Source organism: Sarcophilus harrisii, chromosome 3, assembly GCF_902635505.1.
Source record: "Sarcophilus harrisii chromosome 3, mSarHar1.11, whole genome shotgun sequence".
NCBI lineage: Eukaryota > Metazoa > Chordata > Mammalia > Dasyuromorphia > Dasyuridae > Sarcophilus > Sarcophilus harrisii.
Window position 1 is genome coordinate 269,534,025 of NC_045428.1, and position 21,501 is coordinate 269,555,525.

The 21,501-nt window shown below is 35.2% G+C and overlaps 1 protein-coding gene across 2 annotated transcripts in view; it reads left to right on the top strand.

Annotated features, from left to right (window-relative positions):
- Positions 1 to 21,501, top strand: part of APOO (apolipoprotein O) — a 68,444-nt gene that overhangs the window by 1,924 nt on the left and 45,019 nt on the right. Inside the window, exons 1-2 of one of the 2 annotated variants that reach the window (XM_031959485.1) lie at positions 419 to 564; positions 19,438 to 19,545. In XM_031959485.1, the coding sequence (XP_031815345.1) occupies positions 556 to 564; positions 19,438 to 19,545 (117 nt within the window). In that variant the 5' untranslated portion in view covers positions 419 to 555. Of the gene's footprint in view, positions 1 to 418; positions 565 to 19,437; positions 19,546 to 21,501 lie in introns of those variants that run through there. The other variant, XM_031959484.1, reaches the window with a different exon arrangement.

A 21,501-nucleotide genomic window follows, 5' to 3' on the forward strand; every position in this document is an offset into this window, starting at 1 on the left:
ATTTCATAGTGAAAACAAGTCCAAAGGTATCAACACAAAAAAGGCTAAGTTGTTGCTGATGACGACGGGGGAACAAAACAAACGGCGTCCACCGTGTCAGTCCGAACGGTTTCTCCTACGTGCCCGCGTCAGCTTCTGCCTCTGGACCTCGCGCCGGGGCGGATGGGGACAAACGTTGGACTGCAAGCACCCCGGTGTTCCTCCGGCCCCGGCAGCCCCTCGAAGCCCCCGTCAATTCCTTGCAACCGGACTGCCAGCAGCCTGGGCTAACGCGCGCGTTTTCCCCGTTGCTTAGCAAACTGGAGGTTCCTGCCTTCCCTCCCCTCCCCCCCCCAGTTGCTCTTGGCAACCCATACCACTGCGGGTGATAGCGGTTGCGGCTAGATTATTAATAAAGTTTGTACTACGGATCGCCGTTAGTTTTCTGTGGACGCATTGCTCTCTGAGTAACAATGTCCTGACTGGGCCGCCGTAATAGGCCTTTTTGCGGTGGGTGGAGTTAAACCGAGGTGACCCCCCCCCCCCCCCCAAGCCGGAGCCGCCGCTGCCAGCAACATGTTCAAGGTGAGCCCCGCCGATCCCCGCTGCAGCCGTCTCTCCCTCCGCCCCTTGCCCCTGCCTCCGGCGCGCGGAGCTTCTTCGCGGCTCCCGCTTGGGACATCCCCGGGGACTGTGCCGGCGCGGTGCCGGCTGCGCCGGGGGCAGCGGTTCAGTCCGTGTCTGCAGAGCCCTCGAAGCGCCTAACGCCCGTGCCCCTTCCCCCCCCCACGCGCACGCGTGACGCGTGAAGCGCGAGCCCCGGGCCCGGCCCCGGATCAGCTCGAGTAATGGCCTCGTATAGACAACACCGCCTCAAGGGATGCCACGTACTCTGCACCTGTTACTTCCTTCGAGCCCGGAGACAACCCTGTGAGACCGGGGGCTATTAGTAGTCTCCGAAACACCCGCCCCGGACCTGCCCTTGCAGCCTCCCTCACCTTTTACCTGATGCTCCATCTCCGGCTCCCCCGCCCCCGCTCGGGATCCTTGCTTTCTCACGGCGCCCCCCTTCGGTTCCCTGGCGTCGCGTCCTTTCAAGACCCTGACTAAACGTCAGCTTTCCCATGCCCTCCTCACCCTCAACTGCTGGAGACTTTCCCCCTCGAGGGCTCTTAGATGTTACGGCGCTTGAAGCCCAGGGCCTGGAGTCGGAAAGACCCGAATTCAAATCCATCTCCTCATCCTTAATGACCGTGTGACCTTGGACAGGTCGTGCTACCTCTGATGAAAATAAATAGCACGTACTTCACAGGGGTATCATGATAGTAAATTAGATCGTATTTATAAAGCACTTTGAAAATCTCAAGGAGCTGGAGAAATGCTATTATATCGGGCTCACAATTTTTCCCTTTAGAATGTAAGTCCCTTAAAGGAGCTGTTTAAGTTTTATCTTCGTTATTCCCAGGGCCTGGTGTTTAATAGAGGCAGATTTATAAGCGAGCGAACAAACTGAGGCTATATGCTTTGAACAGGGTAGAAACATCTAGTCATTGAAATTAGATTCCAAGTCAGGTCCTGCTGACTAAATCTTTCACTTCATCCACTAGGTTTAGTAGGGACGATTACTCCACAAGAACCCTTGGTAGAAATATGCGTGTGGATATATTTGTATACCGTGTTTCTTTATAACATGCGCATATTTACACATGTTGTACATAGCATGTATTTGTATACATGCGTGGTGTATGTGTAAAACATGTGGATGAAATGTTAGGCCACTGTCTCGCTGTAGGGCAATTGTTGTAGATGCAGTTCTAAATCATTGTAGTGAAAGCTTTTGAAAGAAGACTATTAAGCATCTACTCTTTGTTTAGTGCATTTTTCTGTAGAGGCAGAGACCACTGGAAAAATGGTCCCTGTCCTTAAGGAGCCCATTCTACTATGCTAAGGCACAATACACTAAGGTATTTCACCCCTTTGTGGAGTCAGTCAAGCACTGATTGAAGGCCTGTGTTCCAGACACTTAGCATTCCACCGGGGGATACAAGAGGAAGTAAATCAACACCTCTCCTCTAGGTTACATTCTATCTGGAGAAAAGTACATAAGTGTGTGTGTGTGTGTAAGTGTGAAGCAAAAGGGGGAGGAAGGAAGTGGAGTAGTACAAGGGTGAGGAGATTAGGAAAGACTTTGTTTAATTGGTATAACTTGAGTTGGAAAAACTGAATCTTCTTATGTGGTTGTAAAGGTATTTAAAAGCTAAACAGTAGCTTATATTTTATTGGGGAGCCGTTGGAGTTTGAGTAGTGGCATGATCAGGGGTCCAAGCCTGATTGAGAAAAATGACTTTGTGGAGGAATGAGACAAACTAATTAGGACTATCGTAGTGCAAGAGAAGTGTATGAGTGAACTAGTGTGACGTGTGAGTGACTGGGTAGAAAAAAATGAAATGGTTCAGATGTGAGGTGAGGCAGAATGGGCAAGACGGGTCTCCTGACACTTAGGATGAAGGAAGTGTGTCAAGGACGAGGCCAAAGTAGGGAACCTAAGTGATTGGAAAAGTGGTGTTCTAGGAAACAAAAACAACAGGGAAGTTGGGGAAGCGGAGCGATTTAAGTTCAGTTGGGGGTATACTGAGTTTGAAATACTTAGTACAGAGATATGAGTTAAAATCCTGTTCTAGTTAGTAGCTTTGTGAACTAGAAAAGTTATTGTAACGTTTCTGATCCTGTGTAAAATGGTTTTACTGACTACTTCAAGAAAGTTGTGAAGTATGGTACAGTTCTATACAAATTTGATTTGTAGTCGACATTTATAAAAATACTTGAAGGATCCATAATATTTCCAGGTAGTTTTTCAGTCATGATCCCAGGTCATGATATAACTTCATGAATTTCAAGGAAATTGTGCTGAAGACTTTTAGATCTTAGCCACTGACAAAAAAAAATGGATCTCCAGGCCAATTACTGAGACCACACTTGAAGATTTGCCCATACAGTAGGATAGCATACTCTTTGTCTAGAGAGCCACTTGATCGCACTACAGAGCATAAGAGTAGATAGAAAATAGTAGATTTCTCTTAGTAGAGAAATCAGTCAACAAATATTGTGTCTACTTTCTTAAATACAGGGATTACAAAAACAAAAATGAAACAATCCCTGTCTACAAAGAGATTATATTTTATCAGGGACAACAATTTGTTCCTACATAAGTAAATACAAAATATATGTAATGTCATTGAAGGGAAGGGATAATAAGAGGTGCAAGAAGGGCATGTGAGGAAAAGCCCCATGTCAAGTTGGAAAGAAGCTTAGAATTCTAAAGTATAGAAGGATTGCATTCCAGGGAAAAGATGACAGCTTGAGCAAGGAGATGGAATGTCATATATGAGGAATAGTCACTAGGATATTTGGACTAGATTGTGCAATAAAGGCAGTCACATAACATACCTGGAAAAGCAGACTGAAGTCAGATTGGATAGAGCTTTGAATTCCAAATAGGAATTTTTTTTTTTGTCCTATTGGTGCTTTTTGAGCAGGGGAATGGCAATAACAGAGCCGTGCTTTAGGAAAATTATCTTGAAAGCTTTGTGCAGGGTAGATTGTAGGATGGAGAAATGTGATGCAAGCCCAGTGATTGTATCTGATGAAGAAAAAAAAGGACCAATGACAACAGTGAAATTGGACAGAATAATAAAACATTCCAAGCTGAATGCTGTAAAAACTATGATGTCTAGACTCAGTTGAACCCAAAGAAGAGATGGGATGGCTTACCTTTTTCTTTTTACACGTATACAGGATTGTGCATTTGAAATGTTGCATAAATTAGCCTCTCAGTGTGTTGTTTAGTTTTGCTGATCTTTTTTTCTCTTGTTATGAGAGGCAGTCCTTTGAAAAATGTTAAGTGATGTAAAATACAAAATATGACAACTTAAAAAAAAAATAAAAGACCAGTTACTATAATTTTCTGCCTTATCAGATGTCATATTTGGAGGAGGTAGCAATTTTTAGTTTTGGGCAGATTCCTTCTTTTGAGGAGCTTCTGTTATCTCCTAAAGTTGCTAATTTATTTCTTTGAATACTTATATGTCTATATTCATTTCCCAACCAAACAGATTGGAATACATCTTTGCCTTCTCGTGTGCAGTTTTTATTTGTTTTTCTGTAACTTCCATAGAGGATGGAAAATGATTGTTAGATTTCTTTTGCTTTACGACTGGTCCACCTTTTCATGTCAGTTGTTTTTTTCTTTTCTAATTAAAACAACAAAAAAATCTGAATTTCCAAAAATTATTATATAAAATTAAATAATGAAAAGCTCAATGAATTAATTAGCTGTGGTGTGCAGTGCACTGTTAGATGCTGAGTATCCAAAAATAAAACAGGCCTTGTTCTCAATTATCTTACCTTAGGTGGGGCAGTGTGTTGGGTTCGAGAGAAAGGTACCTAGAATGGGAATACAAGTAAGGAAATATAAAGTAATTTCAAGAGGCCCACAGTGCAAAACATTAGGGAGATTGTGAGGTAGTAGACAAATTGTGCTTTGAAGGAAAATAGTTTTCAAGGTAGAAATGGGAAAGGACGTATTCCAAACATAAAGATCTATTCGTGCAAAGGCACAGAGAAAGTTATGTCTGAAGCAGCCTGATTTTACTGGAATGTACAGTAAGTAAATAGGAATAATAGGAGATAAATTTAGAAGGTTAGATAGAAATCAGGTTGTGATGGACCTTAAATGCTGTCTATTACTTGATAATTCTTATTATAAGGGAAAGCTCTATTGGAAGTTTGAGGGAGAAGGAATGAGTTTTTGAAAAATAATAGGGATGGCAGAAAAGGGAACATTTGTAACCAAAAAATAAAGTTCAGAAAAATAAAGTTGAGAAATAAATTGAACAATTTTATTAATATTTTAAATTTAATATGCACTTTAGGTGATAAACTGTCTCATTAGTTCACCATTTCATACTAGTTTTTTTTTTAATTGTTCTTTTGTGTTTGAGTCCATTGTTTTAAATTTCATTCTAGAAGTAAAAGGAAGCCATTGAAAATTTTTGAGTAAGTCTCTCCAGGCCTTTCTGAAATTATCCTGTTGGTCATTTCTTACAGAACAGTAATATTCCATAATTTTCATATACCACAATTTATTCAACCATTCTCCAACTGGTGGACATCCATTCAGTTTCCAGTTTTTAGCCACTACAAAAAGGGCTGCCACAAACATTCGTGGTACATACAGGTCCCTTTCCTTCTTTATAATCTCTTTGATATAATCCCAGCAGTAACACTGCTGGATCAAAGGGTATGCACAGTTTGATAACTTTTTGAGCATAGTTCCAAACTACTCTCCAAAATGGTTGGATTCGTTCACAACTCCACCAACAATGCATCAATGTCCCAGTTTTCACGCATCCCCTCCAACAATCATCATTATTTTTTCCTGTCATCTTAGACTTACATGAACTGATGCTGAGTGAAATGAGCAGGACCAGGAGATCATTATATACTTCAACAACAATACTATATGATGACCAGTTCTGATGGATCAGGCCATCCTCAGCAACGAGATTAACCAAATCATTTCTAATGGAGCAGTAATGAACTGAACTAGCTATGCCCAGAAAAAGAACTCTGGGAGATGACTAAAACCATTACATTGAATTCTAATCCCTATATTTATGCACACCTGCATTTTTGATTTCCTTCACAAGCTAATTGTACAATATTTCAGAGTCTGATTCTTTTTCTACAGCAAATAACGCTTTGGTCGGGTATACTTATTGTGTATCTAATTTATATTTTAATATATTTAACATCTACTGGTCATCCTGCCATCTAGGGAGGGGTGGGGAAGAGGTGAAAATTGGAAAAAGAGGTTTGGCAATTGTTAATGCTGTAAAATTACCCATGTATATATCATGTAAATAAAAGGCTATTAAATTAAAAAAAAAAAAAAGAAAAGAAAATTTTTGAGTAGGAGTAATGATGTGGTGAGATCTGTGTTTGAGAAGTACTTATTTAGTAGCTATGTGGCAGATGGGCTGGGGGAGGAGAGAATGAAAGCAAGGAGATGGGATGCTATTGCAATAGTCTAGTTGAGAAATAAGGAGTCTCTGAATTAGAGTAAATGTTGGATTTGACAGAGGTAGAGGCAGAATTGATAGGAATTGGCAACAAAATTGAAAATGGAGATTTGGGAGAGATAAGAGTAAATGAGTCTTAGGATGACTGGAAGGATATTGCCACCATTAAGCAGAAATGGAAAAGTTTAAAGTAGGGATGCATTTGGAGAGAAATATGAGAAACATTTTGGATTTATGATTTTAAAATGTTCTCGAGCCAGAGTTTCCAGCAGGCAGTGGGTAATACTGGACTACTGTTCAGGAGAAAGATTAGGGTTCTCTATATGGATTTGAAAGCCCTGAGCATAACTGGAAGCCATGGAAGCTGTGCTAATCTCATTAAAGAAAAAGTGTTTATTTTTTTATTTTATTATTTTTTTTAATTTAATAGCCTTTTATTTACAGGATATATGCATGGGTAACTTTACAGCATTAACAATTGCCAAACCTCTTGTTCCAATTTTTCACCTCTTTTCCCCCCACCCCTCCCCTAGATGGCAGGATGACCAGTAGATGTTAAATATATTAAAATATAAATTAGATACACAATAAGTATACATGACCAAAACGTTATTTTGCTGTACAAAAAGAATCAGACTCTGAAATATTGTACAATTAGCTTGTGAAGGAAATCAAAATGCAGGTGTGCATAAATATAGGGATTGGGAATTCAATGTAATGGTTTTAGTCATCTCCAGAGTTCTTTTTTCTGGGCATAGCTGGTTCAGTTCATTACTGCTCCATTAGAAATGATTTGGTTGATCTCGTTGTTGAGGATGGCCTGTCCATCAGAACTGGTCATCATATAGTATTGTTGTTGAAGCATATAATGATCTCCTGGTCCTGCTCATTTCACTCAGCATCAGTTCGTATAAGTCTCTCCAGGCCTTTCTGAAATTATCCTGTTGGTCATTTCTACAGAACAGTAATATTCCATAATATTCATATACCACAATTTATTCTAGCTATTCTCCAACTGATGGACATCCATTCAGTTTCCAGTTTTTAGCCACTACAAAAGGGCTGTCAGCAAATATTCGTGGTACATACAGGTCCTTTCCTTCTTTATAATCTCTTTGGATATAATCCCAGCAGTAACACTGCTGGATCAAAGGGTATGCACAGTTTGATAACTTTTGAGCATAGTTCCAAACTACTTTCCAAAATGGTTGGATCTCGCTCACAACTCCACCAACAATGCATCAATGTCCCAGTTTTCCCGCATCCCTCCAACAATCATCATTATTTTTTCCTGTCATCTTAGCCAATCTGACAGGTGTGTAGTGGTATCTTAGAGTTGTCTTAATTTGCATTTCTCTGATTAATAATGACTTGGAGCATCTTTTTCATATGACTAGAAATAGTTTCAATTTCTTCATCTGAGAATTGTCTGTTCATATCCTTTTGACCATTTTTCAATTGGAGAATGGCTTGATTTTTTTATAAATTAGAGTTAATTTCATATATTTTGGAAATGAGGCTCTTTATCAGAACCTTTGACTGTAAAAATATTTTCCCAGTTTATTGCTCCCTTCTAATCTTGTCTGCATTAGTTTTGTTTGTACAAAAACTTTTCAGTTTGGTGTAATCGAAATTTTCTATTTTGTGATCAGTAATGATCTCTAGTTCTGCTTTGGTCATAAAAGAAAAAGTGTTTATAGAGAAAAGATAGTATCCTTGACACATGCAGTGAAGGGAAGAATTTCTTGCTCAAGTAATGAAAGTTCCAGTCCAGAAGAATCAATTTAGAATCTCTAATCAACATTTGACTTATAGGGCTGGAATGGAAGAGAATTGCATTTTTTATATGTTTTGCGCATTGCTTGTGGTATCCTGTGAAGTCTTTGAATTTTCTGCACATTTTATTGTGTAGAATAAAAGCTATTCTGTGATGTACTTGAGTACTTGAACAGAAGCTGAGACTTTTTTACTCATATATATGAAAACCTACACACAAGTTGGTGGAAGCACAATAAACTTAAAGTAGTTTTGGAGAGTGTTCCAGTCCATAAATCCAAAGTTTGGGGACTTTGGCCACTTAGTTACATATTATTTACTTATTCACGAACATATTGTACCCTACAACCCACCCCTCTAGTAAAATGTATACTATTTGATGGCAGAGGGTGTTTTACAATTTATTTTTGTATCTTCCAGCATCTGTTGGAAGCCAAATTGTAGGAGAAATGAAATTTTAGTGAGGAAATTAGTAGCCAATGAGATTTTTTGAAGAATGGGAAGGGTTTATAGGTAGGTGGGGCATATTGGGAGAAAAAGTTTAGGGCTAGGGGAAGATACCAATGGATTTGGAAAGATTGAAGGTAAAGGATTAGGTTAAGGGATCAAGTTGCCTTTAGGAAATGGTAGATCATGGGATTGAGAATTTTAGCAAAAAGAACTTGCTTCTTCTTCTGGAAGAAGACTTCTCCAGAGACTGGAGCAAAAGAGGAAAATGGGGATGATGAAGAAGGACATGGAGTTGGGGGAAGAAGAGTTTATCACAGATGTTCTCTATTCTCTTAACAATGTGAGTGAGGTCCTCTTCCAAAAGAGAGAAGGGAGATAATGTAGACTTTGTTGTTAGAACAGAGAAGGTTTGAACTAACTACTTCTGGGAGTCAGGGAGAAATGAAAAGATTTTCAGGGTAAGTGAGGACTCAGTTGACTAGAAATTCATGAACTAGAAACATGACCAGAAACTAGTGAGCTCACTGTGATTGCTTTTACAATTGTCTCACACATGAGCTTTACAAAGATCTGTGGTACAGGTATTGTACCTTTGTACAATATGTACCTGTGATGCAGGTATTGTCTTCACTGAGGCATAGTTAAATACCTTTTCTGAAGAGGGCAAAAATGTTCCTAGGCATTTCTTAATCCAAGGACAGTGCACTATATCCCTACAATACTACAGAGTGATGAAGGTAGGAGGACAGATTAGAAATAGTATGCAAGATTGCACCTATTCCTTTTCCTGGTCCCTTGGGTCAGGAGACCTGAGAGATGGCATTGGAAAAAGTGGCCAAGGATTCCATTTTTCTGGAAAAACCAAGGTTTCAGCAGACTTTTAACAGTTGGTGATTCTAGAAGGATCTTGGAAGGTTAGGAATTTGGTGGGGGATTAAAACTTTTTGATCTCAACAGATACTGGTTCTAAAACATGGAGAAGCTGTGAATTTATTTTACTTAACTTGGGGAATGTTCAGTTGATAGTAGTTAACTACCTTGTAGGACTCTTAAATGACTAAGTGTGATCTCTCACTGTCCCTGATTCCCAGAGGACTAATATTTCTTAAGTTTCTGGGACCCCAGAACAAAGTGATGGTTACTTCTCTTGCCTTTCTCACTCTACTCAATTCTGAGTCCCTTAAAAACAAAGGCATTCACAATATTTTGGGTTTCTGAAGCTCAGGACTGACATGTCTTAGAGTCCCCTTCAGACTGAGCTGTTTACTATTCCCAGCTCCAAGAAATTCAGATCTGAGATGTCTTAGAGGTCCCTTGTCAAAGTTTGTCCAATGTACCCGAATACTCTTTTGTTCCTCTGTTTCCTTAAAGATTCGACTCAAGACCCACAACCTTCACTTATCCATGTTATTTTTACTTAGTATGCTTCTTGAGGACAGAGATTTGTTTTGTTTTTGTCATAGTTCTCACAACTCACAGGGTGTCTCACTAAAAGTGATAAGTACCCATATTAGGTACTTAATATTGAATTGAGTTCTATATATCTATGATCTCGTGTGTAATTATTGCTTCCCATAGTTTAATTAGGGCCCCTCCATGTCACCCCATGCTTTTCACAAAAAACATTTATGATGACACATACAACTCATTGAACTTCTTACACTTTTAGTGTGCAGTACATGTGGCCTGTTATTTTTCATACTTAATACATGACTATTCCAGTTCCTTTTCTAGTTCTGTATGTCAATCATGTCTTTTATGTCCTATCTCACATGTATTCATGGTTGATGATGCACCACTGTTTGCATCAGTTTTTCTAGAGCCCTTTGTAAAAAACCCTAAGTTTTGATTATTTGAAAATTATGTTATTCCATGATTTGTACTCCTAGAACATCCCCAAACATTTTTTATCCATTTAACTTTTCTAGTGTGGATTTTCATTTGATAACCATGGATTTCATTGAGGAGGCTCTATAATGTTTTGAAACTTGATGCAGGCAGCATAGTCTCATCCACTAACAGGAATTTTTAGGCCCTTCCCACTCTAGTGAATTTCACTGAAGATATTTAAAAATCTTAGAACATCAGAATCTTCAAAGAACCATATTAGAATATTTAGAATTGTGAACCTTGCCCATGTTAGAATATGGACAATGATCACATAAGAAGAGGAGAGTTCCATCATATCTAGATGATGATTTTTTTTTTTTTTTGTACAAGAGAAGTGCAGTTTGTAGATGCTGATTTATTTTGACATAATCTTTACATAGTGAGTGAATAAACTGCAAATCCTGACTCTTAGGTGTATGTATAGCTATATACATGTTAATGTGTATGCATATATATCTATAGACCGATAGAGGGCACTGGTGGATTTAAAAAGTTGCTATGTTGAAAAGGTAAGTGATTTTGTTTTCAAAGTGATAAGTTTAGTTAAGTCTGGAATAAGTTGGAGCATATATTCACCTTTTCCCTAGGTTGTGGTAATAATCATCAAATTCACACCAGAGAAACCAATTTTAGCGGTGAAGGCATAGCAAGAACTCAGAATTTGAAGTCATGGGATCTGGGCTTGACTCTAATACTTATTACCAATGAGAATTTAAGTTATTCTACCCCTCTGGTAGTTCTTAATTTCCTCTACTATAAATTGAGGAGTTTGGAGGAGTAAGATCCCTTTGAGTTGTGAAATTTTTTTGTTGTGTGACCATATATCTAGCCAAATTGCAAAGAAATTCATTTGAAATTTGAAAGAGTCAAGGAACATTTTAGATACTTGTTGCTCCATTTTTTACCCTTTTATCTTTTTTTCCTTTTCTATTTCAAGTGGGAAAATGGAATTTTCTATGTATATCTATGTATAATGTATAAACTCTGTATAATGTATGTATGATGGTATAATAATATGTATAATGACTAGGCTTTTGTGACCCAAAGACCAAAAAAGAAAAAAAAAAAGACTGTTTGAATCAGCAAACATTTATTAAGTACCAAGTGACCTTGACCTTTTTAAGCTAAGGTCTATCTGAGGAGTCAGCTTACAAATAAATCTGTCTAAGCCAGAATACATGGTCACTTCTGCCAAAAAGTATTTTGGGAATGCAAATTTGTTCTAACACAACTTAATATTATTCAAATTTCAAGTTTGTATATTAATGATTTTTTCCACAAGAAGCACTGAATGCATAAAATCACAGTACTTCACAGTAATTCAAAAGCTATAAGCCTTCTGATGCCCACTTCTTCAAGCAAATTTTAGTTCTTTGTCAAGGTAAAAAAGCTATGTATTGTGTATCTTGTCTTACAATAGGAACTGTAGGGCCTGCCCATCATATTCAGAACTTTTGCTAACCCAGGTCATGGGGAATAGAATGCAGGTCAAACCTTAGCCCTGGCTATGGATAACTTGAGGCTGTGGACATTCCCCCTATTTATTGTAGTATTTATGTACTTTAAAATTATTTAACATTTAGGAAACTGCTACCGTTTATTATGTTCCTTTTTTTTTTTTTTTTTTAATGTCACTGACAAGATTTTTAAGCATTGTAACCTAAATCTTTTTTTCCCCTTTAAGCCCTGTGATTTTTATTGTACAATTTCGCATAAGTACAGTGCTTTTTGACCCCATTTGGCAAGGATCCTGGGGTGGTTTGCCATTTTCTTCAACAGCTCATTTTACAGATAAGAAAACTGAGTCAGAGTTTAGTCATTTGGCCAGGGTAACACAGATTAGTACCTGAGAAATCATTTGAACTCAGGTCTTCCTGATTCCAGGCCCAGTGCTCTATTCTCTGTGCCACCTAGCTGCTCCTTTTGAGAATACATGTCAAGTTAAAGCAAAACTGTTTAGACAGGATAAATTAGAGATAATTTTTTAAAAAGATGACCAAAAAAAAAAAAGATTAAGGAAGGCTGGGGAAGACTTTTTTTTTTTTCAAAATATGAGCACAAAAATAATGGGTAGGAAGACTTGTATAAACATTTAAAACAAATTGTAATAGACTCTTACATATTGACCTGAATCAGGAACACCAAAAGTTTTCTTTCTTATTTGGTCATCTCTTTTGATGAACCAAATTTAGCAAAAGCAAAAATTTCAAATATGGTGGAATAAGTCTAAAAATATTTATTAAATGCATAATACTATAGAGGGAAGAGATAGGAAAAATCCTTTGTAAATAACTGCAAAATTAATAAAATAGTCTGGTATTGCACCTTCTAAGACTTATGAAATAAATGAATACAACTTTCTTTTGTGAACCTTTCTTTACCGATTTCTTTACAGAAATATAGACTTAAATAGTAGAGATCTTAATTGTGTTTGGGTCATATTCAGTCATTTGATACTGTTTGTGAACCTATTTGGAGTTTTCTTGGCAAAGATACTGTATTGATTTGTCATTTCCTTCTCCAGCTTATTTTATAGTTGGTTTAAAGTTGGTTTGGAAAGTTGGTTTGGAAAAGGAACGTTTGGAAGTAAGGGTGAGGAGAAGTAATATGTTCTGTTTTTGATGTGTTGATATAAGATGTCTACAGGTTATTCAGTTCAAGAAGTCCAAAAGATGGGACTGAAATTTAGTATATCTTAGGTCTAACTATATGAATCTGAGGATCTTCTCAAAAAAGATAATTGAACCTATGAGAGGTAATAGAAGAAATAAAAGACCCAGAATAGAATGTTAAAGGGATATTGATGACAGTGGAGTGACAGGTAAGAAGAGCCCCAAGAGAACTTTGTCATGAAAACTAAAAATGAGAGAGTATCCAGGAGAAGGTGGTCAATGATGTCAAAGCTATCAGCGTTTTAAAAAAAGGTTAAATAAAGTAAGGATTGAGAAAACAAATATGAAATAAATGCAGTGAACAATCATGATTCTAGAAGACTGATGAGTTTCACTGATTCTTGGCAGAGGTGTGTTTGACTAGAGATAGGACAAGATCCATATTTTCAGACATGGCCAGTGCATTGATTTGTTTTGCTTGACTACCATAATTTTGTGCAATTGAAAATTTTTGCATGGTGAGAGAGCAGGTTATTGAGTGGATTAAAAGCACAGTGACAGTACTAGTGAATTACTAGAAAATTGTCGGAAATGTTTTTTTAAATACACAAAACAGCATAATGATATTCAGATAGGAACACAGACAAGAACAAATTAAAATTCCCATGTTACATTTAACATATATACTTAAAAGGGCAGGGGAAGGTATACATTTTTGCTTTATACAGGCTTCTTTTTCTCTTTTATGAGGAAATTTTGTTTGTTGAAGTTTCTCAAATTCATAATCACAAGAAAAAAATTTTAAAGTACAAAATTTATTCTAGCTATTGTTCATCAGCCTTACAAAATAAAATCCTGTTGACTGAATTCTACATTTTTTTATTCATTCTTAGTTTTCTTAATTGTGTTTATAATTTTATCTTGGTTAATCCTATGTTGTAATCTTATGTTATATAATAAGTTATTAAAATATGAACAATTTTATTCAGAAAATGTTTGACATCTCTTCCTTTTTAAATTGATGTGTATTTTTTGAAAATTAAATGTTTAGCTGACCTACTTATCCACATTACCCTAGGAAACATGCTAAGCCAGTTTTTACAGTTGAGTTGATTTGAAGAGGTATAAGACTTGAAACAAGGAGCCCCAATAATTATTACTATTTAGTATGTCATGGGACAGAAATGTAGATAACAAAGCCAAATACGTCTTCTTTTTCTGATTCTTATCACCAGAATAATGGAAACTACAAATGAAGTAAGTTTTCAGATCTCTGATACATAAACCTTAAGATATTTTTTAGGTTGGAATTTTTAAGTTACAGTAATATACAGATAATTTTACCTAATTATTTTTACTGTAAAAGAATAACTTTGTCTTTTAAATTTTAAAATAGGAAGCTATATTTTTGTACATATTCAGAAAATGATGAACACATTACTAGGGAGAAAAGCAAGCATTTTTTCCTTCTTCCTTACCTTTCTGTCCCATACTCTAGTACTAATGATAGAAATTGTCTTGCCATTTCTCTCCATTTCCTTTCAAATAAATCATGAAAAGTTTAAAAAAATACTAGACTATAAACTTTGTTGGGTGTGAATTTAGTGAAAAATATAAGTTCTAGAGATACTATTGCCTGACTAATTTCAAAATCTTCGCACAGGTTTGAGTTTCTTTTTTAAATTACCTCCAATTTAGAGATGATAGCTGAACCCCCATGGGGAACACCAAGTAGAGTAACATAAAGGGAAGAATAAGCAAATAGTTATTAGTACTTCTGGATATGTGGTATTTTTTTTTTTTAACGATTTTTGAAAACTAGTTAATATATTCATATTAACTAGTTCTTTTCACAAAATTATATCTTTCTGTGTAATATCAAGATTGGTTGAATAGGTTAATGACAATGAGGTTGATAGGAGCTAGGGTTTAGATTAGCTTATTGGATGGTTTATTTTAATTTTTAAAATTAAAAAAAAATTCTACATATTTGTATTAATATATTGCCATATATCTTTTCATTTTTTAAAAAAATTATGCCTCATTCTTAAACAGTGAAGTAACTTTCATCTTATTCTTTGTATAATTTGGGGGTGGGTAGGAATTAATTTTTTAATTATGTATTATGTATGTAATATATGTAATAATTTTGTGTACTCAGTCCACAATTTTAGTTAAAATTATGTAATTAAGCATGATTCACAGGGTTTGTTGTTGTTCAATCATTTTTTTCCAGTCATGTCCATGATCCCATTTGGGGTTTTCTTGGCAAAGATACTGGAGTGGTTTGTGAGTTTCTTTCCTAGATGAAAATTTTTACAGATGAGGAAACTGAGGCAGACAGATTAAGTGACTTCCCGAGAATCACACAGTTAAATGTCTTAAGGCTAGATTTGAAATCAGGAAGATGAATCTTTTTTGACTCTAGGCCCAGCGTTCCATCCATGGTGCCACCTACCTGCTCCTACTTAATAATATTGCATGTTATAAAGTCTGATCTTTGAGGTAAGTATACTTTATCAGATCTATGTTCAGTCCATTTTTTATAGAATGTCACTAAGATATTCTTTAATCACAAATAGTGAATGTGATAATACACCATCCTACAAAGATATAATATCCTTCAGTGTCCATTTTGTAGATGATTATTTATATTTGCAACCTTTTATTACTTTTGCTATGGCTTTAAAGGACAGTAATTTGTAAACGATAATTTATAAGTCCATGACTACATTTTTATTAGTTTTGGAAGCACCCCAAGTAAAAGTGCTTCTGGTCTTGTCAGGTATCTCTCATAAAAATTATATGGTATGTAGCAATAATTTGGGTTACTCATTTATATAAATATGCTAGTTTGAATAGTTAGCAAGAAGTTTTTGCTTAATTTCAAAAGAAAATAAAATATATGTCCATATTTCATAGGTGAGTTTTGCAACCATAATCATTAACCTTTTGATTAAGTTTGTTATGCTCTCTTTTTTTGGAGGGGACATTACCGCCATTTTCTCCAATATGTACCCAAATTGAATCTTTTTTATAACAAAAACTTTAAGGAAAGTCTCAGATTTTCCAGAGTCTCTTTTGTCTTATTGTCTTAGAAAAAGAAAGTGAAGGGATGATCAGTCTTCTTTGCAAAATTGTGAAGAAAACTCTTGGATGTGTCTAGGATCCTCCTACTTTTCATCCCTTCCTAATTTCCTCTTATTTAAAAAAAAAAAAAAAAAAAAAAAAAAAAGCTTTCTGAGTTACATTCTTGGGAAGTACAAGTCCAAGTATGTTTAGTATATCATACAATTTCTTAAGACATTAAAATTAGGTGCAGTGTGACAAGAATGTCTCCTTCTAGGAAAAGCTGAAAAGTTGAAGTAGGTGAAAGCTTGGTTGGAAATGTAAGAAAAGGGAGGCTTCATGTGAACTGAAGGACTGGATTAGAATCTCACCTCACATTATTAACTGACTTTAGGTTTGTTACATAAGACATCATAATGGCTCTTTTCTTACTTAGAAAGTGAAGGAATTGGACTCAGTGACCTCTGAAAGTTCCTTTTAAGTCTATAATCCTATAAATCTGGGAAATTTTTCTCGTTTGTAGAATGTAAAATGATTAGGTTTCACTGTGACCTCTGAAGGCCTTTCCAGATCCACATATATGAAAGCAGATGAACTTATGATGTAGCTAATATCAGGGATAACTGATGAATCACCTGTGTATTCCTTTGCTGCCTGCATAATGTCAAGAAGAATGGAAAAAGGCAGCTTGCACAATGAGTTTGCTGGCCCTTTTATTGCAGATTTTTGGAAGGACATGAGCAGAGTCCCATAGGATGGAAGACTTGGATGAGGTGCTGTGTATTTCATTGAGGATTATTATTTTCATAGTGATGCAATTAACAATAACATTTGTGTATTTGAGCATCATATGATAAAAAAAAAACCCAGATATTTCCAAGTTTGTTACAAAAAAATACCAAATTTCATTCTATAGTTCCTGAGCTCTGTAAAATAATATCCTGTTGACTGAATGAGTTCCACAACACATTTCATTCATTTTTAGTTTTATTAATTTTTTTTACAAATTTATCTTAAGTCTGATTTGTTATCTTGTCTGATTTGTTATCTTATGTTACATAGTACTCATGTTATTAACAAACTATGAATAATTTTATATAGGAAATGTTCATTTCATTCACTCTTATGCTTTTCCTGAGACAGACTTACATTATTACTGAATCCTTTTTTTTAAAGAGATACCCAAAGCAGTCAAAAGAAAAGGAGAAGGTAATGAGCTTTCGAATTAGACATTATGGAGTAAAGTTCAGGACCTAGAATCAGGAAATCTGATTTCTGGTTTTAGTGCTATTTTAATGTAATTTCTTGTATGATATTGAACATATCATTTAATTTCTAAGGTTCAGTAATGCCATTTGGAAAATAGACTGCCATTATCCTCATTTTATAGTTGAAAAATTGAGAAACCGTTATCCTACTTAATGCCTTATCAACCATAAGTAAAGTAGTATTAGAACTCAAGTTTATGTGTTTGGGAAATATTAAAATAGAAAAAAATCATTAGGGCATATTGGTTGCATGTTCATTTTATAACGATAAACCAAAATTGTTGACTTCATCTCTTATGAGTTCCTTGAGATATATTTCAAGAGGTCTGTAAATTTAGATGAGAAAAAAAAATACATCTTGATTTCCTCTAATCTATGACATCCTTTGTAGTCTTGTGAACTTTATTCTATAAATTTAAAGACATTTTTCTCAGGTGAGGTCCGGAGCCCTAATCAGTTGCTCTAAAGGGCCATAAAAAGGTTTAAAACGTTGATCTCTGAAGATCTAACCTGTGCTTTAGGAATATCACCTTGATAGCTAGGTTGAGAATAGATTAGAGTGGGGAGAGACTTATGACAGGTTAATATTTATATAGTGTGCTTTACAAAGACAATCTCATTTAATCTTTACAACAACCCTGGATAGGTGGTTCCTATTACTATTCCCATTTTACATGTGGGAAAACTTAAAGCTAACAGTTATTGAGTGACTAGCCCAGGTCATACAAGTAGCTATATCTAAAGCTTGATTTAACCTCAGGTGTTCTGGATACCAGTGTGCTATTTACTGGGCCATCTTGCTGTCTGCATTGCATTGAAGATTTGAACCAAGAGTGGTAGTTGTGTGAATGGAGAAGAAGAGATATAATACAAGAAATGCTATAGAGCTAGAAATAACAAGGTTTGGCAGCTCTCTAAACCTTAGAAACCTTAGATGAACTAATTCAGAGTGACATGTACAGGAATTAACAATGTGTGTAACGACAACAGCATGAAAAAAAAAAAACCAGTAAGACAAAACTGAACATATATATGTATGTATATAGTATGCATATGTGTGTGTGTATGTGTATGTGTGTATATGTGTGTGTGTGTGTGTGTGTACACACACATATAGCATAATTATAATGACTATTCTGACCTTGGTAAATGGAGGAGAAAATGCAGTTCCCCTTCTTTGGAGAGGTAGCAAATTCTGAGTGTGGAACGTTGCCTATTTTGTCATATGCAGTTGATATATTGGATTGTTTTGCTAAACTATTGTTATTCTCTTCTTAATTTTCTTACAAAGATAACCTTCTGGGTAGGGGAAAGTGGGACATGTATAAAAATTAATGTAATAAAATAAAAATATATCAATAAAAATTACATTAGTAGAGGGAGTTTCCTCATTGGGAGTTCGCTTCTTGGACAAGGATGAAGATTCAGTCCCTCCCAAAAGAGTTGTTTTTTATATGTTGAGTTTCAGATGGCTTATGGGAGATAGTATCCAATCTAATGGACCTTTAGCGACACATGGCTGGAGTTCGGTAGAGATAATATGGTTGGATGGGTAGCTATGTCAGTCACTTCCATAGAAATGATTGTTGAACCTATAGTAACTGAAAAGATCACTAAAACAATCTTAGAAAAAGAACAGTCCCAGGATAGAACTTTTGGGTACATCCACACATAGTTGGGGCTGGACATGGATTAAGGTTGATCCAGTACAGGAAACTATTAGGTAACCAGACAGGAGGACCAAAATAAAAATCCTGAAATAAGAAAGTATTCAAGAGGAAAGGATTATTATCAGAGTCAAATAAGTTGAGATCAGGAAGTTTGGATTTGGTGGAGTTAAAGACATTATTGGTAACCTTGGAGAGAATAGTTTCAATTGAATGATATGGTCAGAGAGAAGAGAGAAATTTTCTTTGCAAGAGAATTTACAAGTACTGTAAAACTAAATTGATTAGTTTTGCTAAAAATTTTTTTTCTTTTAATTCTTTATTATAAGGGAAGACTGGGAGGAAAAGGGATGAGAATATATTAGAAAATATAAAAATAAGATAAAAAATTTAAAAATCTGTTATTATTTAACTGGTTAGATAAAGTAAAGTTTTAGGATTGGTGTCCACTGAAAATTAATCAGAAATGAAGATAAAGCATCTCTGAAATATAAATAAAAAATTATAATTATATATACTAGATATTTACTTAATGGTTTTAGGAACTTATCTTGAAAGATACTTGCTAGTGAATGAGATTACTGATGAGTTTACCTTTGAAATAAGAATTTATAACATTAAGATGTACGGCTCTTCTATTTTTCAGGTAATTCAATGGTCAGCAGGTTCTGCCAGTCTGAGTCTTCTTTCCTTCAAAGTCTATGCATCTCATAAAAAGGAGAAAAGGGACAAATGTTCAGTCAAAGTTGATGAGGTAATATACAATTTCCTTTGGAATTTATTTTAACACTGTAGAATATTTATAAAATAAATATTAGAAGACATAATTCTTGATCAAGAAGTTGTTCAGTTTAGAAATAGATTTTCTTGCTTTGCTCTCATAATAGGTGCTCAAACTGTGCTCAACTACTCCTTTGTGATTTTTGTATTGCATTGTTTTGTTTTTGATATTTTGTTTTGAAAACCAAAGTGATTTGCCTTTAGAAAATATAGGGGAAAAAATCCTGGAGTAGATTGTTGGAGAGCTTTTAATGTACTTCAAAATGATTTGTTTTTATATTATGATCAGTATGATAGAAGATCAGTGAAATATAAATAAAAGAATTACTGTTCACAGTTCATTCTGAGTTGAGATAAGCTACAAAGATTTGCAATAGATCACTTTCTGGTGAGCAATCTGGTGTAATTGAGAAAGGGTTAATGATAGGTTAAGGTACACTTGAAATATTTTCAACTGTGATGACATTTGTATTTTAAAATTGCATTTATTAAGTGCATACTATGTGTATATGTTAGCAACTGGATATGCAAAGATCTATCATTTTCAATGAATTTTTAAATTCTTCTTGTCAATATAATACACAGATCACACATGGAAAAAGTTTCATTCTTTGTTGTATCCACATTAAAGCTGAAATTAAAAATGATTAAACTGTTTAATTTTTATGTTTGTGAACTTTGGTTCTGTTGAGGTCTTATATGTGAGTCATTTGCGTAGAACTGATTGTTGAACCCATGGTAACTGAAAAGATTGCTAAAATAATCTTGGAGAGAATTAGAAGAGTCCCAGGTTAGAACCTTTGGATACATGAACATAAAGTTTGGGGCTGGTTTTGGTTTTGTTCTGTCTTATATATTCATAACTTGATAATGTTTGATTAAAAATTTCAAAAGCTTGAAATCAGTGCTTTCTTTTAAAAATTTTGGATACAATATTATGGGGCATCTTTCTCAAAATTCTAACCAACCCCTGTAGTATCAGCTTGTTGTGCATATTCTATTAATTTAGCTCTAAACCTTTTATACTCATGTAAGTTGTTTCCAACAATTTGGTCTTCAAAAAGTCTTCTCTCAGAAATGCCTTAAGCTTTTGTCATTTTGATACATATTAACTTGCAAAATTAAATTTATTTAACAGTCCAAGAAATGAATCTCAGAGATATGCTTTATTACATAATGAAAATTGTTTTATAAAAAGAATTCTGATTGGAGGCATTCTAGCTTGTTTTTTTCCCCATCTTTTAAAATTGAAGCTTGTATAATTTTCAGGCTGAACATATATCATTAGTATTAGATGGCAGTATGGGAAAATAGAAATCTGAAGTCCTGATTTCAAATCTTGCCTCTAAGGCATAATACCTATGGTAATTTATTTAACCCTATTGGGCCTTCCTTTCCTCATTTATATAATCTATTCTTATTCATATAAATAGTTTGATTCTATGATCCTAACACACATATAAAAAATGAGCAGAGGAATCAGCCTTATCCACCCTCTTGTGCCTAGGATAAGTTATACAGGTTAGACAGCTTGTTTTGGAAGAAGCAGAGGGAAGAGGAGAAATTCTTTTAATTTTGCGAAGTTAGCTGCTTTGTATCATCCACAAATATAACATGGATAAAATATATTTTTTAAATAGTTTATCAAGAATGCTAATTGAACATTTAGTTAAAGTATATTTTAAAAAAATAGAGTGAGACAATTAATTTGGAATCTGAGTGTACCTAATTTAGATATTTTTTGGTTGGAAACCCATTTATTTAAATCTAAAATGGTTGTTATTCCTCACACTTGTAACAAACATTTAGCAACTTCTGTGTACAAAATACTGTGCTAGATATAGGAGGATTTATTAAGTTTAAATAAAACATAGTTCTTTCCACTCATATAACTTAGACCCAGGAAGGACATTAAGATATAACCTAAAAT